This window comes from Agelaius tricolor, unplaced genomic scaffold (genome assembly GCF_023055355.1).
Source record: "Agelaius tricolor isolate 1412-34295 unplaced genomic scaffold, bAgeTri1.0.p SCAF_1, whole genome shotgun sequence".
NCBI lineage: Eukaryota > Metazoa > Chordata > Aves > Passeriformes > Icteridae > Agelaius > Agelaius tricolor.
In genome coordinates this window covers 21,667,817-21,694,013 of record NW_027269261.1, presented here as the reverse complement: position 1 = coordinate 21,694,013, position 26,197 = coordinate 21,667,817, and the positions used below count along the sequence as shown (strand labels likewise).

The 26,197-nt window shown below is 38.4% G+C and overlaps 1 protein-coding gene across 1 annotated transcript in view; it reads right to left on the bottom strand.

The window, feature by feature from the left end:
- The window catches only part of LOC139584797 (spermatogenesis-associated protein 7-like), a 34,943-nt gene extending 12,167 nt beyond the window's left edge, over nt 1–22,776 (bottom strand). The window contains exons 1-8 of the mRNA XM_071424938.1: nt 22,716–22,776; nt 18,800–18,892; nt 15,991–16,038; nt 4,260–4,378; nt 2,371–2,872; nt 2,217–2,278; nt 960–976; nt 282–350 (exon numbers count right to left, since the gene is read on the bottom strand). Coding sequence (XP_071281039.1) covers nt 282–350; nt 960–976; nt 2,217–2,278; nt 2,371–2,872; nt 4,260–4,378; nt 15,991–16,038; nt 18,800–18,892; nt 22,716–22,776 — 971 coding nt within the window. The remainder of the gene's footprint in view (nt 1–281; nt 351–959; nt 977–2,216; nt 2,279–2,370; nt 2,873–4,259; nt 4,379–15,990; nt 16,039–18,799; nt 18,893–22,715) is intronic.
- Nucleotides 22,777–26,197: the final 3,421 nt, after the last annotated feature.

Sequence of the window (26,197 nt, the reverse complement as noted above, 5' to 3'; positions counted from 1 at the left end):
GACAGTTGTAACAGTAAAATCCATCACCATCCTGTATAAAGGAATGAGCTTGAGAGCAGGATTAGCAAATATGATAATTCCATGTCTCTACTAGAAGTCAGTGGGAAATATGAGGCTGGCTGAGATTATTTAGACTCCCATAGAATGCAGTCACAAAAGTGTTCATCCAATTAAACTGAATCAGAGTTACACTTTGCTGTCATTAAAACCACCAATTCTTTACACTGATTTGTCAAAATTTTGTTTCTCAAAGAATTAAATATTAAAGTCAAAACACTTACTCTTTTTTGTAATAACTTCTAATTAAAATATCATTTTTAAGATCCTGGAGAAAACAAAGGCACTCTTCTCTGTACAAACACATAAATTGTCAGTGTTTTTCTTTAACGTACACAGAATACAAACAAGGTTTTACAATACCAACTAAAGAGGCTTTGGTTTTAGAGTAATTAAACAAAAGTACTTAATCTATTTACTAGTCTTAATATTTTACTAATCAGTCTTAAAAGTTTTAAAATTACTGATTTTGACAATTCTGTTGATCAACTCCCAAAATATTCTAATCCATTAATTTCATTAATCTAAAAGATCTATGCCTTTTGTGAATAATCAGTTAAAAATTGTTTCAGTGAACAAAGGTACCAGAAGATAGTTTTAATATTGTTTATTTATTAGTCTTAACATATTTAGCTTGCCTACAGTAAAAGGCAGGCTAAATATGTTAAGACTAATACAGTAAGAGCATGACCTTGAAAAGCTCTTCCAACTTTCTGATTCCACATTTCCCAAGCAAGTAGCTGAATCCTTTATTCCCAATAGAATCCCTCTACTCTCTGCATGCAGCCATTGGTAATAGGCTTTTGTGTCATGTTTTCTATTTTCCACTAGATTTCTACTTTAATATTTTGATATGAAGCTTAGAAATAGTTAAAAGGGACAAACAAACATTTGACTTATACTTCTTCAAGTTGTAGTCCTGGAGAAAGTGGCATTTCAGAATCATGACTCCACAATTCATGGTTCTGCCACAAAAATGAAAAGGAGAAAAAAGTAAATAATTTGTTTAATTATCTTTGTATTATCATTATTTATTTCCATTCAGAGTACCAGGGGAAATAATCTGATTTCACAACATATCAAAATCACAACTATATCACATTCCAGCTCATGTGAAATAAATGTCTTGGGTGTCAATCACTCATGGAAATAGTGAACAAGTATTATTATTGGGTAGGTTCATGTTAGCAGAAATGGAAATCAGCTTGTATAACCTGAGAGAAAGGAAGAAAATACAAAGAAAATCAGAATTTCTGTCAAAATTGAAAATCTTTACAGATTCCATACAAATACAACAGCATTTTATTCAGAAGGACATGCAAAATACATTTATGTTTTTGAAAGAGGACATAGAAAATCAGATCAGGTCATCAAATGAAAGTAGGAGCTTGTCCAGCTCACATTGTTAATGAAGGTTTTGGTGGTTGGAACAAGGACTGAAATAGTACTATCAAGCACAAGGCTATCACATATCATGCCCGTGGTTCCTTGGCTGAGTGGTGTAGAAATTCAGCATGGCTGCTGTAAAGGGGCATCAAGGAAGTATACAAAACTCCTCTATCATGCTGGGCTTTGGGTATTGTTAAGCAACCCTTATTTTTAAGTGCAGTAAAATTTCCTAAATCAATTCACCATTCATCTTGAAAATCCAGATCACTAATGGAATGCAACTTCCAGACAAAATCTTGCATGACCTGTGACTGTAGTCAGAGTGAATAGCACTTTGTCTGGACATTTCTGGGCTCCAAGTTATTATTTGGATGGAATGAAAGGCTGTAAACCGACCAAAAAGCAAGAGTTCAGTCAAGTAGGAAAGAGGTCCGCTCTCAGAAGAGCAGATTTGTCTTGGGATACACTGTTTTCCACATCACAGTGTCTCATTTGTGTTTCGCAGAGAGACCAGTTACTTAGGTGCTCCTTTTTTATTCACAGATGCCTGTTGACCCTATCTGGCCCTGCATGCTGGATTTCTCAATTATCTTAGTCACTTCTCATAAGATACTTGAACATTTTGGTTTTGCTCTTAACAAAGATTCCCCAAAGCCACTGACTCCATTACCCATTTCATTTCCACATAACCAGGACAGCTTTTGTGTTTGGTCAGCTTATGAGTAGTGTTTTCTGCCCTTTTGTCTTTGTAACTCACTGGGTACACTAACCTCAACTGGCTGCTGAGGAAAGTGAGCAGAATGTGGTCTCATATGTGCATCCTCTAAAAATCATAAAGATTAAAAGTACAGTGAGAAACAGTTATGATTCAAATGATGTGTTTGAAAACAAAATTGTGTAACTTTTAGCATTGATGTCAGCACCTGTGTAAGCCTTCTCTCTCTTTGCTGTTGGTGCCTGCTGATTTAATTGATGGTCTGCTTGGGGAGGAGCTCCTTTTTCTGGAAGGAGGATTATAATACCTATATTTTACAAGAAAAGGTTGATGTGATGTCTTCAAGATCCAAGGGGTAAAACACTGCTTCTTTTCTGTAAAGTAAATTGCGTGTTTGTCAAGGAGGTCCCCAGAGTAGGCTGTATGAACAGAGTTTTGAAATGCCTTCCTCCTGTTGTGACTACCCAAAGGCATGTGAGGCTGCAGGAGGGGTGAAGGAGATGATCTGTGGGCTTTAGGACTGTGAACCGGTGTGTGACACAAAGCACACAGAGCAGTATTTGGAACAGCCTTCCTTGCAGCAGGAGCCAGCCTCAGAGTCCTTGAAGTGAACTTCTGATGTGATACAGAGAGGGGCTGCTCTCTCTTTGTCCTGGGATAGTTGCTCTGACCAGACAGTGGGTGACCATTTTCCAACAGTGCCCAGTTGATCTGAAAGTTAAAGAACAAAACTGACAGAAAAATTACACAAGAATTTGCTACAGACACTATTTCCAACAAAGTAGCTCATGCAGGAAGAATTTTAAGAACCTGTTTTCAAACTGGCTCTATTGGTTTTAAGAACTGACTTGATCAGTTCTGGGAACCACAGTTGGTGGTTAGTCAGTAAAGCCATCCTGCCACTGTGCTTGAGCTAATTAACCAGTCCTTTATCTAGTTTCCTTTCCCTTCCTTCTCTTTACTAAGCTGAGGTTTCTAATAACAAGTAGTCTTGGGAAATTACAGAAATCTCATTTTCCTTGCCAGGGCTGACAGAAGGAGAACAGGAAATTTTTTCTTCCTTGGGGATTGTGTATTATTGCCTATGGAGCTGATGACTCAATGGCAGTCTCACAGTCCTCCTTCAATGGTATCTTCTGTTCTCTCTTCTTGTGTGCCTGTGCAGGTGTGAGCATGGCATCATCTCATGAGTTTGAAGTCAAACAGAGCCACTGCTTTCCTCACAAATACCCCAGGTGAAATTGTGATCTATTGCTATTCATCTCACTGGGAGAAAGATTTTACAAAACAAAATAATGCATGTTTGAACTGGATGATGTTTGTAAACAATATCATCGGAAATCTAATGGTAAACCCACTATGATTCTCAAATTATAGAAAGTCTTACAACCTAAATATAGTCTGCTGAGGAATTTCTGCCTGAGAGAGACACTGGGCTATGGTAGATGAAATGTTGTGCAAGAATTTGTTGAGATGAGGTCCACTGGCAGAGTTTGGTGAAGAGCAAGTCTACACACATTAATATGGGACTGTCCAGTTTATGGTCACCCACTGTCTGGTCAGAGCAACTATCCCAGGACAAAGAGAGAGCAGCCCCTCTCTGTATCACATCAGAAGTTCACTTCAAGGACTCTGAGGCTGGCTCCTGCTGCAAGGAAGGCTGTCCCAGAATATATATATAGAATATATAGAAACAGAATTAATTAGTTAGGGTCTTGGTTTTACCAATAAGCAGTGTTCCAAAATTCAGGGAATACTGTAAAACAACACAAATAATTCTCTTGAAAACACTGTGTTTTCTTGAACACATTTTAGTCACATACACACAGCCATGACATGGATACCTGTCACTGTAGGCCATGTAGGGACAGAAACAATTCAGTGGGAGGACAGGTGCCAGGTGGAAAAACTGAGAGTCAAATATTATCTCTACTTGACTAGACTATAGAAAGCCACACTGAACAAACCTGCCCATAACTGCTGTGCTACAGGCACTCCCCACACCACAGAGCACAGCTAACTAAGGGGAAAATGGGCTTTTTCATGTGGCTCAAGGCCACCTCTGTGACAGGTCTTATGCTATCAAAACATCACATACCTTCTGCTGGTTTGGAAAAATACTTCTGCACTTGACTGGTGAGGCAGGAAGATCACATACAAGATCCTTGTATTTATCAAGGGTTTGAATTAGTCTGTCTCTTTTCTGCTGGTCCTTGTCTGTACATGTAAATATGAAAATACAGTCTGCTCCTGTTAAGTCAATGATCAGGTCATAGAGTATCGCTCTTCATTATTATTTTTGGCCACTAAAGACTATTCTGTCTCCTCCTCCACGCAGCAATCAGAGAAGGCAATCATTTTACCTTTTACAGTTGGCTCTTGCTGCTCCTATGCTCAGCATGCATCTGAATTTGAAATCAGTGTGAGCCAGGACTCTTTACATCCCTCACAAAGTCAGTAATGAGCTACTGAAGGGATAAGAGAGCATGGTAACATTTTGTTCCCACCCTGTGCATCCTTTCCCCTATCTTAGACAGAAGCTGAGACAGGTCAAAACAGAAGAGCTGAGACATTTGAGTAAGGATTCGAGTCTACGTACTAAGAGTTGAGTTACCAAAGTCAGGCTGCCACTGTGGTCTGTGCAGGCAGCAATCCCAACAAAGTCCTCATTCTGCACTGGTCAAACTCAGCCTGAGAAGAGTAGGGTTACTCTCTTGTTAGTTCCTCACACACAAAATGAACAGAAACAGACTCAACCCTTTGTCACGGGCACAGAAGCTGTGGACGACCCACACCTGAAGTGTCCAAGGCCAGGTTGGGTGGGGCTCTGTGCAACCTGATCTAATGCAGGGCGTCCCTGGCAATGGCAGGGGAATTGGAACCAGATGATCTCTAAGATCCCTGTCAACCCAAACCATTAGATGATTTCACAACCTTCTGATCTTCCTGAAAATATGCAAGTGGGTGTAGAAATAAGAACACTTATTCTTTTTATCATTATTACTATATAGCATATTATAGAATTTAATATGTAATATATTATATATTGAGTATTATAAAATAATAAGAAGAAAATACAGAGGCTGGAAGCAGATATCAATTACCCAAGACTATAGAAGCCCACAGGGCTCTGTGTATACTGCAAAGCTTCTCACAATTCACCATCCTTTGTCAGAACCTTACTTTTAACAATGCAAACAGGAATGATGCATGACCAAAATTTTCAACTCTTTTTACCTGCTGTGTTCCTTCCATGCCCAGCTCTGAGAGAAAGTATATGTTGATGGGCAACAACACATTTCTTTTTGTAGAGGTATGTTTAAAAAATACCCTCCCCCCCCCCCCCCCTAGTTCTAGCTGAAACTAGGGACTCACACAAAATATTGATTAAGTGGGGTTCACTGAGGTCCTGTGAGCTGCATATGACTTTTTGAGTTGAAGATGCAGCTCTGTAAGAATTTCCTCATCCTGTGGAGCTCTGGCACATGGTAGCACAAGCCAATACTGCCAGGCAGGCCAGCAAAGAAATAATTCTTCTCCCTCCCCTGAGGGTGCAGCTGCAGAGGCTACTTGAAGATACAATTCTAGAGAGCTGGAAAGGCTTCAGGAGGGCTGGTGAAATGTGGCTTCTGTAGTGTGATGATGCTTTGATTAATAATGACTTATTCCTGTCAAAATTCACAACTGGTTCATGATCAACCCAGGGTCCCCTTACATTGCTACTGTGGCAAGAGACTAAACTTGTCCTCATAATATGTTTCAATTTTTTTGCCAGTGAAAATCAACAGCTCCTCCTCTGAAGGGGTGTAATTGCAGGCCATCTCACTAATAATGTCACCGAATAACACCTGAAACCTGGCAAAGGAGCTTTTACTAAACATGGGTTTTTTTCAAGGGGGAGATGCACCAACCTGTATTTAGTATTGCAAATTTCTGAATTAATAGGAGAATTACTGGGTGTTAGCCTTACAGTACTATTCATTTTGGAAAGGAAACAGCTGAATTTTATTTAAAAACAAAACAAAACAAAACATATGCTTATATACTTCTCTAAATGGATGGTTGCGCCAAAGTTTGTGAGGGGTCTTATATGGGGCACACCCTCCTACAGTCTAAGACAGCCTCAAAGCTGTGTCCTTTTCATTGAAAAAAACAGATTTCATTGACAGCTAAAACCAATATATAGTCTCCTGTGACATGTAATCTGGCTTTCCAGTCTTGCATAGACATGAATTCATAGCATCATCCTATTAAGAAAAACATGTTGACAATGCTAAATCCTATTTGGATGACTGGGAAGCAGGATTATACAACTCACTGGAACAAATAACAAAATGTACTTGCTCAGTCGCGCTCAGGCAGAGATTAACACCATCCTCATTTATCTCGGTTTTCATGGGCTCAATCACAGGAACCCCCCCATTCTGATTAAAGACTTTGCATTCTGCAGTCATGTGAAAAATAGCAGGCAAGGCAGCATGTGTGGCGTCTGTGCAACAGTGCCACCAGTCAGGGTACCAGGTTTCTTTCAGGACTGTGCCAATGGCTTGGGAGGCCTCAGGAAAAAGTGACATCCGTGCCACTCCTCCCTTCTGTCTGGGCACAGGTGAGGCAGGACAACTGAGCCTTCAGCAAGCTTTGCCAAGGGCAAGACAATAAAATGTTCCAGGTCAAAGAGCCACAGGTTTTAAACAGCTTTTGTCTAGTGTTTCACTGATATTTTGACTATAAATATGGGTTATAAACATGCCGCATGGCAGCAAGCCTATTCAAATACATCCTATTACAGTGCATTATAGTTTTATGCTTTGAGGAATTAGCAAAAGCTCCTGGGCAGAAAGACTCATAACAACTCTCCCTCCCCTTTCCTGATAGTTTCATGTGCTGGATTTTGTATGTGCCACAGGCAAGTGAGGCTGACTGAGGGGTCCTGCAGCAGATCCTGGTTTGCTGACATGACCGCCAAGGGATTTACTTGCCTAAACACTTTCCAGCCCTGCTCTCCAGTTTCTCTGTAGGCAAAAACAGTCACCTGCACATTATGCCTTTCTCCAAATGCTTTTTAAAAACAGCAATGACCAAGAACAAAATAGAAAATAGCATGCAAACTTTGCATGATGCTTGGGGTTTCTTTCTTCTTCTTTTAGAAAAGCAAAAATAAGTCTTCCCTTGACTTCTGATTTCATGTCTTAGCTGAAGAGTTTAAGAACTGCCTGAACTGCTTCCCAGGGAATAGAATCATGTAGTGTGGCCAGTGCAGAAGTTATTTAGGGAAATGTATTCAACGGCCTTTCTCTTAAGCTCATTTGCTTGTTAATTTATTGTCCTGCCTACTGTGGCAGGCATTAATTTATCAATGCAGGAGAACAATTTCACTGGTACTTGTACTGGTATCTATACTTGTCAATGTGACAAAAACAGAGAAAATGAAAGGGATTTGGTTGTAATCTGGTCCCTGTAAACCACAGGAAGATCAGATGCTCTAGCTCCCACTCTGTTTTCCTGGCAGTTCTTGTTGCTTCCCATTTGATAAAACACCTTGTCTTTCCTTTGCTGCTGTGGGGAAGTCCTGTGTATGAAATGAGTGGGCACTAACTTACCTGATATAGTAGAAGAAGCTTAGCTGATAATATTGGCTGATCTGAAGGAAATAAAAGAAATCTGAGTGGATTTTGGTTTTTTTTTAAATCCAGTGCCTTTTAGGTCTGCTTATCTTACATAGGAAGATACTTACTATCTTACATAGGAAGAAGGGTTGTTAAACACCTTAGATTGCATGCACAGCTGCCTCTTAAAATAGAAGGTTATTTTTGGGTCTAAGGCAGAACATTATGGCCCAAGTATGAGCATGGGATATAAAACCAGAAGAGGCTTCCCTGAAGTTGTTTATCAGATGTTACAAAACAGTGATTATAGTTAGAAATAGAATCCACACCTTGGCTCATGCCTTCATTCTTGACTCAGAGTGGGAGTTCTTGTTTAATTCCTACCAAGAGTTTTAAAACAGTTGGCTGGTGTTTAATTCCTAACGACTTTTGAAAAAACAAGGAAGTTTCAAAGGACTGTGGGGAAAAGAGAAAAGCAAGAGTGGTAAATGAACTCCAGGCTAGTATCAGTCCTGAGCATAACAACTGAAAGGCTGTTACAAGACTCATTTGAGGTAAGTAACGTGAGCAGCACCAGCCAAAAAGGTTAAACACAGAACCATGCTAGCTAGATAAGTAAAAAAGAGATTTTGATTGTGGTTGCATGAGATAAAGGTGTTTGTTTAAAAGACTTCTGTAAGCTCCCTGGCTTTGTTCTGTATGTTCAGCATGGCATTTTGACTCAGAAATTAGAACAAAATTACAGGTGTTTCCAAAATGGTGAATTGGGAGATCTGAAAATGTAATTAGCAGGTGTTTCTAAAGCAAATATCACTTTTGATATTGTAATATTAAATTATTTCTTTCATTTATCTGAAAGAAAACATAAAATAATTTTTCATAAAGCTTGAATAATTACAGTTTGGGAACTCATGAATAATAAAGGAGTGGTTTACTGTAACAAAGTGATGTGCCTTGCTCAGATGTAGCAGAATACTTTTCAGCATGGATAATGGAACATCCCCACTGTGAAAAGGCAGGCTCTTACCTAAAGAAGGAGAGTCTTACCTGGGAATCACTGTCACTGAAAAAACATTCATACTTTCTTCTAGACAAACAGCTACCTGTAATTTCCCACAGCAACAGTGGAGCCAAAATTAGTGTAATACCACTGCCCATAAGGAGAGGAAACCTCATGTGTAAGTACAGGAGGCCTTTACTTCTTCCTCAACAGTTGTTGCTAGAATTACACATCCTGCTTTAAAACCTTACTACTCAAGAAGCATTTAAAAATTGGGAAGGATACAGAAAAGATCAATAAGTACAACGAACTCTGGAAAACACTCTCCAAAGAGTCAGATTTAAGGAGCTGAATGTATTTATTTGTGCAAAAGGATGATTAAGAAGTAACTTTATTCCTGCTTAGGATTACCTATAAACAGAACAGAAATGAAACAGTGCAAATGCATCCTAAAGGAGAGGTATGTGTTCTTCATTGCAAGGTAAGTTAGCCTTTGGAACACTTTAATGAGAAGTGGGATGTAAATAAACAAGGTTTGGACACCTGAACCCTTTCCCCACAACTCTCAGAAGTAGCAATGAATGCAGAGAAGACTAAGGGAAAAATAGGTGATACAACCCCAACAGTTTATTCTTGCTGTGTTTGTGAAACTCAGAGATATGTACCAGTCATCACAGATCACTTATCAACTTCTCCAAAACCTCATTTTTTCTCAATTTTTGCTGCTATTTATAATTGATATAATATTAGATTTTGGCTAGTGCAATACACAGGGATACAAGGAGAGTAACTCATGAAGTTCACATCTATGGGCCAGGTGCTGTGGTCTGCACTGCTAACAGTTTGTCTGGTGGGGGAACTATTTATTTTGGCATTTCAGTGCAAAGAAGACCATTTCTTCCACAGAAACCAGTGGTAAGTGAGGCTCAAATACTTAGATTTGATTTCAGAGGCTTTTTTCTATGCTAGCTGTCCTTACAAAAAGGCTATGTTGGTACATTAAGCTACAGGACATGGGTGTTTTGTAAGCTCCAAGGTTTGGTTCAGCATAATTTCTTTTGACCAATATTTAAATGCTGCAATGCTATCAGATGAGTAGATACCAACAATTTTAAAGGGGAGGAACACCTGAAAAGCATCTCTGAACACCAGATAAAGCAAAAAAACAGTTCTAAGTGACACTGCCCGTTGTTCTTTGCCATGTTGTTTTCTAAGCATGTGCCAAATTTTGCACCTTTTAATACTGTGAGTGCTCATGTTGACATTAACAGGAATTTCCCCAGGAGGAAGGCAAAAAGTAATCAACTTTCTCCTTTGGCAGCAAGAGGCAAAGTCAGTCCAGTATGGCTGTGACAAGACTCCTGTTCTCTACATCCTCCAATAGCTCCCACTACAATCTTCCTCCCTTTTTAAAAAGCACCCCTTTCAACAGCACAGACACTGAAATTGATGGGAAGGAGGGCTTGGTGATTAAAACACTATAGTAGGACTTGGAAAACTATCCCTTAATTCCCAGCTCCTGAGTGATCACAGGTATGTTAATTAATCTCTGGTGTCTTAATTTGTTCCCTGTAAATGAGGATGATAACACTCATCTACTCTGCTCCAGCTGGTGCATCATTTTGGGCGGATACTCCCAGAAGATGATCTTGGATTGTGCAGTGGTACTGTGAGGGAACTCAGATCCCAAATGGAGTTGCCTGCATAGTGTAGGATTTGCAGTGTGACAAGGAGAATTTATGAACTAGACAAGTTGTTTAATCATTGATAGCAGCAGAATGACAACAGTAGTCATACACTTGATAATCCCTTCATTGCAGCTCTCTTGTGAGGGTGGTATGTATTTATTTTTTTACAGACTACAACATTTTTTATTAAAAACAGGCTCACTAGCATTCCATAAACCTGCAATGACAGAAAATTGATGTTTGCCTATACAAACACATTAATTTTCACTGATTACCAAATGATTTGTTCAATTGCCCAAGATTAATGACAATTGAGCTTCCTCATCTGTAAGGATAAAATTATGTTTATATAGTTAACTGTATACTCTGTTAATAGAAACTGTGGAGAAAATTCCAGAATTTTGTATGTCTTTGAACCATTAGGAGAAACAGCTTGTTCTTTTGCACGGTTGTTATGGGCTTGAAAATCACAAAGCAACTTCATTTTCAACTGGCTAAAACCTGAATGGAAATTGTTATTTTGACTAATGTCTGTCTCATGCAGAGAATTATAAAGGGAAAACCACAGATTATAAAAAGACCAGTATGTGCCATATCTAACCACTTAAATGCTCTGCTGGTACAGGGAAAAAGAAAATTCCTCTCAGAGAAAGCTATTTTTCCTTTTTCCAATTACTAAAGCATATGTTTCTGTACACATTTTTTTGGTGTGTGTTTGGGTTTCATATTTATAAAAATGACTCACAGCATATGAAGCAATTATATGATCAACACTTCCCAAAAGGTGAACAAGAAACAGTCACATGGCTTCATGTACTTACATAAAATATTACTTGTAATTCCTTTTGGGTAAATGTACATCCTGTACTCTTAATAGTCCAGGGAATTGTGTAAAACATACATTGGTCTGAAAAGCTCATCTTGCCATCATTGATACTTGACCTTGACTTGGTAATCAAACTGTAGCTCAACAGAGAGGAGAAGGAATGTCTTTGTCTTAAGACCAAGGTTGTGGACACCTGAAAGTGTGCTCAGAGAGGCAGATTTATCTTGGGTCTTCCTTCAGGAGATTCTTTAGCTTGGTGGAGTGACATGACCACTTCCAAGCACACCTTCTCCATGCTGGTGTGTGTTCTTTGCTGCACTGATACCCAGTACTCTCCTAATGGAAGCAGAGCAGATTCTACAAATCTAGGATTAAAAAAATACATGAGAGCAGCCCTTGGTGGACATACTCTCATTCCTGGAGTGGGAGAATAGGAAGAGAATTAGGATAAGGTGCCTTAGACCACTGCACTTCCCCGTTTTGATGGACTTGGAGTCAAAGGGCTGAGCTTTAGTAAGAGATTTTCAGAACTGCAGGATTAACTAATTTAATTTGGGTGGCTCATTCTCCTGTATGAGGTGTGGGTTGCCTTTATGGATCTTCTGTTTAGGGCTGTTTTGATTAATCTTTCATGAGTGTTTTTTCCTATTTTTTTGTTTTTCCTAGCTCATCTGGGACAGCATCATATGTACATCAGCCAAGGTTTCAGCTCCCCTTACTGAGCTGATCAGCCTCAGGAGATCTGACTCAAACATGGACTCTATGAATCTGGGGCAGAACATCATTGTAACTTGGAAATTATGGTTAGAAGAGATTTCTAGAGCTGTATTATGCTTTCAAGGTCCAAAAATTGTTATTCAACTACTTAATATTAATTGTTAATTATTAATCCCTAATAACTGAAAAATTTAAAGGATGTTCTGGATGCCACAGCTGAGTTTAAGTCTCAGGCTCAGAGCTGTATAAATAAATAAAGCACTGGTTTCAAACAAAATTACACTGGCTTTTCTCCTTTTTTCAGATAGAAACAATGCCTCATAACATTTTTTTTGCCCCAGAACTTTCACATTTCCATTGGAACATGAATTCTTCTTTTCGATCCCTGAGACACTCTTCTGAAACCTTGTCGCTGGTGCCTTCAGCAGCACACCTTATCCTCTTTCCATACTCATTAGATGTTCTTTCTAGGAAGTTTGCCTTCTGCTGAGAGTAAGAAATGTAAACATCCTCCTACACAGACACTTGGAATGGCCAAGGAATTCCTGTTTTCACAGTACTTTCATAAATCATGCTGTTCTCATGACTCTTAAAACACCTCTGTATAATTTTATCACCACTTGTGATGATGAACTGTATCTCTCATATCCCTGATCACTGCTGCATCTCCAGCTAATATTCCTATTCTTAAGGCATGGGACAGACACGTTTCTCCATTCTTTCAGGGAAGCTGAAAATGTCCCATGATTTTTAGCATAAGAATGCAGCTACAACAAAGCCAGCTCTGTGTTGGAGAGAAGTGACTACTCAGGAAACTTAACTGTTTCTCCCTACCTTTTGTCATAAGTTTGTGCAATTTCAAGAGCATTTTGAATGTTAATTTAACATTAAAGAGACACAACTATTATTTCACCATTATTTCACTATTATTTCATCCAGTGATACAAATTGTGGGAATGGTTCAAAGCTTTGCCAGAGGAGGTTCAGACTGGACATCAAGAAGCATTTCTTTCTCAAGAGGGTGGTCAAACACTGGAACAGACTTCCTAGAGAGGTGTTTGATGCCCCAAGATCATCAGTGTTTAAGAGGCATTTGAATAATCTCTTATTAACAGGTTTTAACATTTGGTCAGCCCTGCATTGGTCAGGCAGTTGGACTGGATGATCATTGTAGGTCCCTTCCAGCTGAACATTCTATTCTATTCTATTCTATTCTATTCTATTCTATTCTATTCTATTCTATTCTATTCTATTCTATTCTATTCTAGTCTATTCTATTCTATTCTATTCTATTCTCAGAAATTGATGAAAGTTGGCACTTGCTATTCTTTACACACCATACTTAGAGGTCATTAGAAGACTTTTTATGTGAAAAAAACCAGTTAATTCTTACCCACTGCAACATTATTAGCTTCATGAAATCTAGAAGTGCAGAAAGCCCAATGAAGCAAAAAATTTAAAACAGTGTCCTTCTAAAGCTTAGAACTGAAAATCCAAAATATGCCTGAACACATTCAGGAAAAAAGTCCTATCCACTGCACATCTCCCACTTTGTACAGTTCTGAATCCACAGTGCAACACTACAGATGCCTTGTGAAATGGTGCAGTTTATTTATAGGAAATATTAGCAAATTCTGTACAGTGTTTTATCTGCTGTGCATTTATTCTCAAAGATGAAACGAAGTGTTGCACTCTGTATTTTCTTCTGGCTTCTCAGAACTAATCTTTGTAGCTGTTTCAGTCTTTCTCTTTAGTTTTACAGATTTTTCTATGTCTCCATCACTACCAAGTGACCTGATTTTTCTTTTCAGCCTATCACTGAAACGTGTGGTATCCAACACAGATCAACACATTTGGAAAAATCCAACACAGTTCCAGTTCACACATTTGGAAAATGAGGTTATATCTGAGTGTATGGACTGAGAACAGATAAAAAAATATATGGCTTCAGAATGTGTACCTGTCAAAGTTCTAATAAATGTCAAGGTTTTAAAAGCACTCCACATTTAGTAACTAGCAAAAGTAATAGTGGGAGATGGTTGTGGGAGAAAATCATACATGAAAAGAAAAAAAAGCTGTAATCTTGTACTAAGCAGAAAATTAGTTTTGTCCTTCCATTATTCTAGTAGGCTGCAAAATAGACTTAATTTATTTTGTTTATGCATATGATATTTGATTATGCAAATAATAAACAGAAACCTATTTTTGTAGCCATAAAGTAATGATTTGCACATCGACCCCAAAAGCAGCAACTGTACCTCCACTGTGCCACTGCCCTACTTAATGCTTCAGAACACAGAAGTTCTGATGCACATTTTCATTGTGACTTCTAAATTTTGAGTTTTATTCCTTGAGGGATAAATTTTTTTTGGTGAGGCAGACATTTCTGCAGCTAACCTGTCAGAAAAAGGACTTAGCTCATATATAGTATCTTTTAGTGAAGATAAATATTAAACAACACAGGTGATTTGCATTTCCCCAGTGGGCTACTGACAAAAATAATATTGGGTCCTCAGTTTTGCTGACTGGGAGTACCATGTTGTGGCTCCTATGACCATCAGGCACCTTGTACCTAGCGTGGGCTTCTAAATTAACAAAAACTGCACAAACCAGTTTGATTCTGCTTAGCTCTGTAAGATGAGTACCTTCCTAAGAAAGCATTTTAAGAAACCCAGATAATGTTTCCCTCTGATACATCGTCTAGGAAAACTTGTTATTGTGGCAAACCCAGCTGAACAAACTCTATGTCCTCTTGATATTCTCAAGGAGGTGAGATTGTACTCACACACTTCTATGTCAGGATCACTTCTCTGTCAACCTAATGTTCTCAGAAAACTTTCCATGGCATTTCTTTTTATTATTAGAGCACTCTTTAATCACTATTAATGTGATTAATATAAAATAATAATCTTAAAATTATTATATAAAAGACAGCTCTGAAAAAAAAAGGAAAACATTGCTGAGCGTGAGGAGCTAAAAAACAAAGTTAAGGAAGTTTTGATTGTAATGTGTTATGATCTTGAACTTGTTCTCTGGCTCTTGTCTAATGAGGATTTCATATGATACATTTTTCTGACTCTTTGTGGGCAATGGTTATGTTTGCCTTCTTGACTTGAGTGTATCTTGGGACAACTGCATCTCCCCATTGCCTCCGAGCTATCTTTGCTTCTGAGTGAGTTATGCCCTGCTCAGAGCAGGCCTCGGATGCATGGCTCCCACTAGGCATGCACTCTGGAAAAACTGGAGCTTCCATTTTCCCAGCTTTTTGAATTTCATTTTAAAACAGGAGGTGTCTGCGTAGGAAGTGTGTGTCCTGCCTTGTATGTAACTATCAGAGAAAGAGAAGATAGAATAGAGATAAGAAGAATATGCATCACAACCTGGTGAATGAGGGAAAAGAAACGCATTCCAAAGTGAAGGGAAATGTATGAACGGGTTCCTTTTCATCCATCTTCCTTTCTATCAAAAAGGGAAGGGCAGGAGAGACTCTGCCTTGACACTGGGACCTGCAGGCTTCAGCCAAGAGGTGGCGTTAAGGTGCAGTGCGACGTTCCCTTACCAAACCCCCATTTATTCCTCCAAATTTGTTTCAGCGGTCATGTGCCCGATGTCCACAGACACACGGAGCAGCTGGGGGAATGCAAAAAGCAGCGTGGAATAGCAAGGAATTCAAAGGGCTAGCGGCCTGAATTTGGGCTGGAAAACTACAGCAATTTATTACTCCAACAGCCCTGCTAGCCGTAGGTGCTTCAGCAAGTGCCACACTCTGCAGGTTAGCTTGTACCTGTGCAAACAGGAACCAAGTGCTGGATACAATTAAGTCAGATACTAGATTAGATACCAGATACTATTGTCTTAACCCTGAGGATGCATATTTTTGGCACATATATGCCTTTTAAGATCACCTTTATCATAAAAGAAGACAAGTGTTTCCAAACCAAACAAATGGAGGCAGACCTATTTTCAAAACAAACCGAAATAAAACTACTCACATTTAACACTGGTATGCAAACTCTTTGGTGCAGATGAATCAACAGCAGCTGTGTTAACAAAAAGTAGGTTCAGTCCAATGAAACACTGACATCCCAAATAATCATAGCAAAATGGGTAGAGATGAAACTGATAATGTTTTGAATTCCCTATGGGAATATAGTACCAGACTGCATAATATTAGCATTATTAATACATAATGCAGATCTAATGACCACCAAATCCAAATTTTTCCCTACTGGTGAACATAATTTTCTCTATTATCTTTGTCCTTGGTCACTTCTCAAACTCTGGCATAGATTAAATGCTGTGAAATCAGTTGAGTTAGACCAAGTACAGCTGCAATGATACTATTTGGGGATTTGACCCCGTGTCTCTATCTGCATAAAAGCATAAGATAAGTACCTCATCAGTGCTGTCACTGGTTCAGTATCAAATCTGGATCTGATTTTTGTGGCCTTCACCCATGTCTACTTAGGTATAGAAATTAGAGCCAGTATGGCTACATTTATTAACCTTCATTTTAATTTACAATTTAAGAAAAACAGCATTAATTTTGTATTGGCATTTACTGCTACCGAGAAAGTTTATATTTCATGGACAAGTATGCAGCTGCTATCAGAGAGGGGAAACTGCCAACTGATGCTCCAAGATGTGATTCAAGATGTCCTGAGGCTCAAGGTCACCAGTCTTCCTAGCAAAAGGAGCTATTTCATTGCACAATTACAGACAATTTGCCCACCACATTTTCTGTCATGTGGTAATTTGATTTTCATTGTAAAAGATTAAATGGAGTTAGCTTTGAGGAATCAAGAATTCCTCAGCCTTCATTAAGTCCTGTATTCATATAGCAGATGTTAAGGATGGTAATGGAGCTCTATGTCAGATTGCATATCCCTGGATATAACTGAGGTACCTGAGGAAATAGTATTTTTGACTGTAGAGGGAAAAGCAATCTCCTAGAAGCTCAGTATTCCAGTTGCATTTGAAGGACACTGGATTAATTTCCATCTTTTACTTTTGTGATTACTGCCAAATGTCAAAGCAAATTGTAGATGGTACGAGTGCTCAGAAGTTTTGGACATGTGGGGCTGGCCACTGTCTGGAGTGAGGCCAAACAAGTTATAGTTTAAAAAGCAGATGCATTTCAAAAACATTGGAGAGTATTTGGAAGGATACTGAAGAAGGCCTTTATACCCTGACCAGATTTTTCAGAGGCACAAAATTCTATAATCTCTTGTAAAGCTGTACAGAGCAGGTGGCAAATCAGCATTTCACAGCATCAGGTGTGTACAGAAGAGAACCTTGATATCCTTGCAATATTGCAGTTTCTGATATGTATGCAAAAGTTAGCTCTACAAGAAAAATCTGTGTGATTCATGAAGGACTATAATAAGAAAAATAAGTGTTTTAAGATTAAAGGTTCCAAATCTGACTTTTGAGAACTGTAAATTCAGATCGTGAAACACCTAGGAATTAGAAATTCTAGCCACTGGAAATTTTGATTAGCACCTACTGTGAGAAGCTCTCTCCAGATTGACTGAATTTTGCTGCAGAAGAGCAGGACTGACATTTGAAAAAGGATTGAAACCTGCTTGAGAACAAAGCATTTGGCTCCTTTTATACTAAGAATATCTTTTGTGTAGTTTCTTCTGAGCTATAAGAATGTAATTGACAAAAAGACTGCAAAACACCTCTGTTACTTTCCTTTTTTTTTTTGACCTTTGCTCCCTCATTTAGACTTCACCAGTTGAGAATAAAATTTGAATTATATATGGCAGTGTTTGCTGCTCTTAATTAGTCCTGATGCTTCTGTATATTTATAAGTAAAGCTCTAGGATGTGAATTCTCCAGCTCCTAGAGTTCACTGTTTCTGTGCCATTAGCCATGAAAAACTGAAAGTGTACAAAAGCACACAGCAGCAATCCGGCCTCCACTTCCTAATATGAGTGGGGTGGTCATGAACTGTAGCATGGTGGAGGTCATGAAACTTTCAAAGAGTGATTCCAACACCATAATGAAAAGATGCACTGTGCTTGTTTAAGATAAAGCTTTTCGCATTGCAAATTTACAAAAGGATTGATTGGTCTCCTGACAAAAAAAACCCCAAAAAACAAAACCAAAACAAAACCACAGCAGCAATCTCATCTATTGTTCATTGTTCAACAGTTTTGTGTTATTATAAAGCTCACTGCATGAGATCAGTGAATTTTTTGGCCAGAAACCCTTTGGAGCCCAAGGGCTGGAAGTCTTGGAGGAACCTAATTACAGCTATGGCCATTGAACTCCACCTGTTTCATCTGCACCTGAAGCACCTGGATGTTTACACAGCTCCAGACAATTCACAGAGGACATTTTTTTTTTTAATTCTGAATTTTCTTTCTAGTCGTTTGTGGCTATTTGCAGTAGGGAGAGCATTTGAAGAGCCCTCAGGAACATGACTACATGTGGTTAGTGGAACTTCCCTCTAGGTTACCTAGGACTGATACTGTAACTTTCTAAACATCAAAAACTGCAATTCCGCTGTTACTCTTCAGTGGTTTCATCTTTCAACAGTCAGAATTCTCCCAAGCTTCTCCCAAGACAAGGTTACAGTTCCAACTGAGTGTTCTACATATCTCTTAGGGCACATCATTTTATGCCTCACTTTTAAATCCTCCTACTCCTGTTGAGTTAGTGACAGAGAGAGGGAGGAAAGAAAAGGGAAAGAAATTCAGCAGCCAGCCAAAAATAGGGGCAACCAACATACCCTTGACTCTGATTTCACCTTTTACCTACATAGATATTGTTGTAATTAAAGACTATGCACACCTTCGGCAGACATCAATTTCTTGAAATGAGCAGCCATGTGGTCTTGAATGATGTACTGATTGGAGAGCTTGCAGGAAGGCCCAGGAGAAAAAGCTGCTAGAGGAAAAAAAAAAATCTAAGTTTATTCAGCAGAACAAGCAATGTCTCAGGTAATAATAGTTCTGAAAATACTGTAATATTTATCCTCTCCTGCTTGCAACAACATCAAGTCAGTATTCATTCTTTTGTTTCAAAAAGTAAGAATAGCACAGAATGTAACACATGAACAAGTGGCAGATTATTCCCAGTTTTCATGGTTTTGCGTACCTGAGAATTATGGCTTGCAATAAGTAGTGCATGAGCCTTTGATATTGTTGAACTCTGGAGAATAACAGAGAATCTCATTGTTTAATATCTGATAAAATAAAAAGCATTTGCCTTCTGAAAGACTTAATACTAGAGAATATTAAATATCAGTAGAGAGCATTAATACCATTATTAATGCTGATAGTGTTATTAGATAATATTACAAAGTACTGAAAAATGCACACTGATATCTCTCCTCTTGGTGATACCAGACCTAACTTGAGCACTCTGTAGTTAGGTAAATGGACTGGATACAGACAAGGACAGAAGTAGGGCCAGAAGAGGAACCAGATCATGGAACTGAATTGTGTTACACACAGCCTGACCATGACACCACTCTGAATCTCCAATTCACCAGATTTCCCAGATTCAGAAAAATTTGTCTCTGTATCTGACCTAAGTTGATTAATCCAGAAAAAAAGAAGTTAAGAAGCAGATAAGCATTTACTTGTATTTTTTAACCTGTCAGTGTGGCTGAGATAGTTCATTTTCTTTCAATCTGCTTCCAAACGAAAAAATTATTTCTTTCTCAAAACCCCTAAATTCCTGACAGGATTTGTGGATGGAAAATTACCAGCACATAGTATTAAAAAATTAACAGAATACTGGAGATCAGAAACTTAATGTGCCTGACTTTCTATCTACAGACCCAGAATGACCCTTACACTGAGATAATCTGCCCATCCAACCCTATCCAGATTTGGTTTTCTGAGCCAACAAAATAAATGATTGTTTCAATGTTCAAGTCCCCAATGTACAATTTAAGCTAATAACTTTGTTTCATAGCTTTTATTATGTTTTGAAGGAATAGGAGACCTCGGGTTGAGAGTCTGGGAATCAATCCTTCTAATCTCAGTTTGGCTGCATCCTTGCCATGTTGCTTTTTTTTATCTCTTGCCTACCAAAGTGAGCCAGCGATACAAACTGCTTTTCACTGCCAAGGACCTTGAATAAATTTAATTTATGGTGTCATCTTTTGAAAAAACACCATAAGAAAGAGCTGGACAGGACATCTTATGCTGGATTTGTTGCTTCACTTAGTATTATTCCCTGATGTATTCCTGCAAGTGACTCTAAGTCTACCAGAAGGGCATTGACATGAAGACTTGGTTTCAACAGCTGGTCCAGGAGCAGCAGCACATCCCAACATAATCAGCTGAAGAGAGGTGCTGTTCAGCTCCAGGGCCACCCATTCTGATGGTGCATGGAACACACAGGCACAGCCAGAGTGGTTCCACCAGCACACAAGCAGGTGCAGAGACATCAGCAGAAATGCTGACCCCATGTTTGCTGTGAAGAATGGAGAATTTGGTGCAGCATTCTGGGAAAACTTCATTTACCTCTTACCTCAATTAAATTGAGCATGATAGTACAGGCACCACAATGGAATCTGATGCCTGAAGCAGACAAATACAAAGCTGAAAAACCTTCTAATCATGAGCCTTTACATGTCCAATTTTATTCAGGGAAACCATTCATGGGTGTCAATGCCATAACAAAAAAATAAAGTAGTTAAAATCAGTACTATTCTGTTTTAAAGCTCTTATGTGCTGGAGACCTGTATTGTTCACTCCAAAACTTCTAAAAATAATTTTTTTTCATTAATTTTGCCAGCTGTGCTGTAACCTCCTGCTGGCATAAACAACTGGAACAAGCTCTTCAGTAACATCCAGCACCATCCCTAGCTGGTTTAAAGTGGGGTGGCCCTCCTGAGTTCAAGGAATGGCAAAACCCTAAATCACATCAGCTAGAGGCTCTTGTCACTAAGGGAATGGAAAAAGTATTTTGGTAAATGCCCCAAATCTTTTCCAGATTGGCAGTGACAAGCTGATTTCAATATATTCAGTGAAAAAGTACAGCAGAAGAATGAAGTGATAATTTAAAAAATATCCAAAGATTAAAAAGGGAGGGAAAATCCATTTATAAAAAGAACATTCTTCTCAAAATGAATAACTGCCCCAAATTTGAAATGCTAAAGATATACAAGGCACTAGTAGTTTAATCTAGTTTTTGTCTTTCATAAAATTTAACTCTGTGCTGTGTCCAGAAAATTACTGACATTGTGCAATAAGCAATATTGTGGTTATTCCTATGTAAGGAAAGGAAAAAAAAATCAAATTCCTTTCTTCACCAGAGACTTTCTGTTGAACTTTGGCAAGTTATTCTGTGTTTTTGTGTCTCAATCTCTCTGAAGAGGGGACAAAAAAAAGCACCTCCCTTTCTTAAAGGAAAGGCTTTAAGGGTAAAAACAATGAAATGGGGAGACTTAGGGGGTGTCCAACTAAGTATTTCCCACCATTACAGAGGGCCATCTTATTTGAGCTCCCTGGAAAGTTTACACTTTCAAACAATTTTTTCTTATGTTTTCTTTGAGCAACTTCAAATTGAAGGAAATGAGAAATTGAAATCTACTGGGAATTTTAAGTAGCCCTGTTAAGAGGCTCTGTTGATGGTGCAAACACATGTCAAGTCAAATTGAAACAGCCCTTTTGTGTGCTGTAAAGACAGGCAATATTCTTAAGCCCATTTCTGAACAGAATCCAAGTTCTGTATTTTCTGCTGCCTTACACAGATCTCATTTGCTGCAACATTCAGCAAATTGCTTGATCCAAGTCTTCAGTGTTTCAGAGTTTCAACATTTTCAATATATGAGCACAGATCTATCTACAGAAAGTTGCCTGCTTTTGAAAATCTTTCCAAACTCAGAGGACTACTGTACTTCCAATACATTTATATTTTGTTTCTACATATGAGGAAAGACCTCCAGGAAACCAGGACCCAAGAATAAATAATAAAGAACAGTGACAAGCCTCTCAACAGTGACTCTTTTTTATTTCCAACTTTATAATGACTTTCTTAGCAATTTATTATAGCTCTGAATGTGTACTTGTGTGATGACTAATTTACCTAGTTTCCACTGATTGAATTGCAAGAGATTACCTCTGCAGATCATGTCTGGAGAATATATCATGTCTAGAGGTATAATGTCATACCATAAATCCAGTTGTAGCAGTGTTAAAGTTCGACTGATACACAATGACAGTGATAAAACATGTCTTTTCCATGCACTGAAAACCAAAAATAGGCTTCTGAAAAACACAGGAGGTGACTTTGCTTCTCACCAGACTGCTGATTCAAAGCCACTGCTTTTTGCTTCTTACTGGAGTAGAAGTCTGTTCTCTGTAGCATGTCAATTATTTTACTCTTTAAAGACTAATATAACTGCAGACCTGCTATAGTGAAAGGAGCTTATACCACTGCTAACTGTTAATTCCTACAAGTGGGAATATGGACTTGGAGGAGGTGCAGTGGAACAGCATTTCTGAGAAGGGAAGTTTAAGGCAGAACAGCTTTCCAGCAGCTCTTCCACAGGTGCTTGGCAAACATCCTGAACAGGAATGCTGTTTGTCTAAATTAAGACAGTGAGATATAGAGCAGATACTAGAAGGACTTATCTACTTTACATTATTTCAATAATAAATATGTATTTTTAATAGTGTCATACTATTTAAGCTGTTATTCCAAAACTGGAGCACTTAGTCACTTTTCAAGTACTAATGTGAATACCTACAGCTACTTTTGAGACTCGTGTGTCCTCTGAAAGGTCCCATCAAGGAGTATGTAGGCACCATGGTTATCTGGGACCCTTGGCAAGGAAGGAAAATGTATTGGTTATGTATTAATGAAAACATTAAGAATTATGATTATCTTTCTGCAGGTCCTTATGGGAATTACTCTCGTGGCCAGAATGCCACATTGCAACTGATACAGGTATGGAAAGGCTGGAACTTTGGAATTTACTTTCCCTGCCAGACTTCTTCTGTTTGGTTTAATCCCTCTCAGTTAACAGGACCCTTTAGACCAGATTCTTTGAGAGGAAACTTTCTGTTACAACAGCATTAGCAGGGCAATTTTCTACAGGCCACAGAAATGAGCCATGGCATTGTGCAAAGGTCACATATCTTGCAATCTGAAAGATCATCTCTGCTAAACATCTTCAAGGCAAAAGAAGGAGCAGCTCAGTCTGATACTGTGCTGCATGTGCCCAAGGGAAGCAGTGGGGAAAAAAGCATAGCATTGAAGATCTTATACAGATACTCCACAAAATATTATAGGCTCACATCATGGAAGCCAGACCTATAAAAGCCAGACCCAACACAGCAAAGAAAGCAAACAAGTCCCCGATCATTTTGAATTAAGGATGGGTTGCAAGAACACAAATTCTACATACACAGAATTCCACCTAGTTTATGAAGAAATCTTGCTCTGCTGACAGATGAATTTATCTCAGACAAGTAACAGGGTAAATTTTACAGCTAACAGGTAAAATTCAACAGCTGAAAGGGCCAAGTCTCAATTTCCAAAATCACATAAGTACACAGAGGTCAGACTGACACAGAGTCAAAGGAAATCCAGAAGATTTCAGTCCCTACCTGTCCACTGGTATGGTTTTCAACCCAATGATGTTTCTAACTCCCACTACAATCAAGGAAAAGCTGGTACCTTAATTTGCAAGTCTGATCATGGAGACTAAACTTCAGTCCTCATTTTTAACTTACTTTCATCTTAGTGAAACTATTTGTCTATATGTAAAAGTTCCAGCAATAATTTTAACCCTAATTTAAATAGACTGTCTTCAATTTAAAGACTGATTTTGATTCATCTTAAACCTACTCCTTGTTAATGTGAAGCAAGCCAGTAGCACTGCAATGTGCATACATAATCTTCTCCACCAGATAAATCTTATCACTTTAAACCCACACATGAAATTCCATGCTTCTTAAGCAGATAAGTCAACTGGCATACAGGAACCTGGTGCTCAGTAGCTTTATACTCCAAAGGGTTGTCTGGCAGCAGAAGTTGCTTAATTGTGAACTTGGATTTGCCTGATTTTATTTGACAGTTGTAAAGGAAATATCTCCTGAGAGATGATCCTGAATGTCAAAGGACACACCAAGTGTCATCAGAACTGGAAAAATCAATACCATTCTTTCTTTGGTTTCAAGGCTACATCGTAATTTGGGGGAAGAACCAGGGGTGTCTGTCTCTTAAACAATGAAACCTTTTATTTTGTCCTCATATACATATTTCAGAATGACTTTTGGTTTCAAAGGCATTGCTGCAAGTTCACAAACCATATGTTTACACCTTTAAGCAAAATCTAAGGGCAGAGAATTTAATCAGGTTTTAGACCTTTATTGATGACACCTGAAAACCTGGCTGTTTCTTTCTGAGAGTGCACTTTCAACTGGCTCTGAAATTCAGGCCCCACACTGGGAGCTTAGTTTTTAACAAAATCACCTGTCTGGAATGGCCTTCTTAAAGATAAAAGGATGCAGGTAACAGAGAGCATTAGGCAGTGTTCTGAGAAAACAAAGGCTGGAAAGATTATGAGCACTGTTTTTTTTTCTTTTTTTTTTTTTCTTTTTTTTTTTTCTATCAGATTCTTTGCCACCTTAGACATAAAATAAAAATGCTATTAAATAAATGGGAGCAGAGTAAACTTAATTACTTTTCCTCTGTGCTCATATTTCTAATTGTCATGGGTCCCTAAGTTAATAAAATCATCAAAAGGTCAGGTTTTTTTTTTGTCTTTTGAAAACATCCTTCTGTAGTCACAACAGGATATGGGCAAAGGAAGTTACTGCTCTCAAATCCAAGGTAACACATCAAAATATTTGGGGTTTTAATGCTATTTATTTAGTTGTATTCCTTAAGTATTTTTAGTAATGTTTTGGAAAATAGTGGAACTTAATCATAGCTTCATATATACTCACTAAAGATTTAATACAAATTAGCCTAGCTACATCTCATATATTACTATGAATAATTTTGATTCTTTATTTTGAAATATAAATTATCTCTGGCTTAATCTTTACCTCTTTTGACTTTCTTTTTAATGTCAAACATCTTTGAAAAGCATGAAAGACAGAAGGATATTATATTGAAAAGAGGTCTTATCCATGTCCAACTTTAGAACAAAGAAATTCTTTATCTTCTTGTGTCCAATCCTACCACTTCAGCTCAACAATGACTCTACAATTATTTGAAGTAGAAAAACATCAGTGGGAAATGGCTCTGAGTGAGGACAGATAAAATGAAGAAGTATGTATCAAAAATTGTAACTCTTTGGCAAAAGTACATTAAATTTAATACGTGCATGCTACATGTAACCCATGATTCAGGCACTAAACAGATGTTGTGATGGAACAAAGTCACAGTAATGGCAGACCTTTAATTAACCAGTCCCTTACAGGAGCATTTTCAGCAGTTGACTCATAGTAGAATGTTACTGCTGTTGTTTGAACTCTGGTGACTTCCTGAAGTCTCAATCAGATCACTGTCCCAGGCTCTGTACAAACAGTCAGGCACTCATTAACAGACCCAAGAAGTTTATAACTGAAGTTTGCAAACAAGATAAATAGCAGTTAAGGGGAAGAAAAAGTATTGTCTTTGTTGTGGAGGCTGAAAAAGCTGGCTTTGTTCATTGGAACGAGATGAAAAGATTTAATGGCAAAGAAATGCAACTTGATTTTCTGAGTATCAGACCTGTGAATAAACCTCAGGACATCTACTTTTAACTTTGTTGAAATATGCAGAATTTTCATTCTAATGAGAAGAAGCTGCATAAATTTTGTAGCTGCAGCCATGTTTGACTTAGGGAGCCCTACAATCTCCAAGGAATGGTGTGTTTCCCAATAGAAAATCATGAAAAAAGGAAATTGTTTTGGCAAGAAGTATTTTGAAAACTGATCAGATGATAGTTCAGGTTTTGAAGATCCATTGGGATGATCAACACCACACACGGAGGCAGAGCGAAGACAAGGTGATGCCACTGGCAACATCCTCCAGTTAACTGCAAGACCAGGCCTCAGATGATGAACACCCTTTTCCAGAGCAAAATGTCTGATAGTGTAACAAGGGAACTGTCTGGTAGAGTTTCTGAATGTGGCAGGTTCAGTCTCTTGACAACAGTTATTTGTCAATGTTCCTTGGGGCTGTGGGCTTTACACACAGACTTTGTAAAACCATGCCTTAGCACTATCTTCAAAA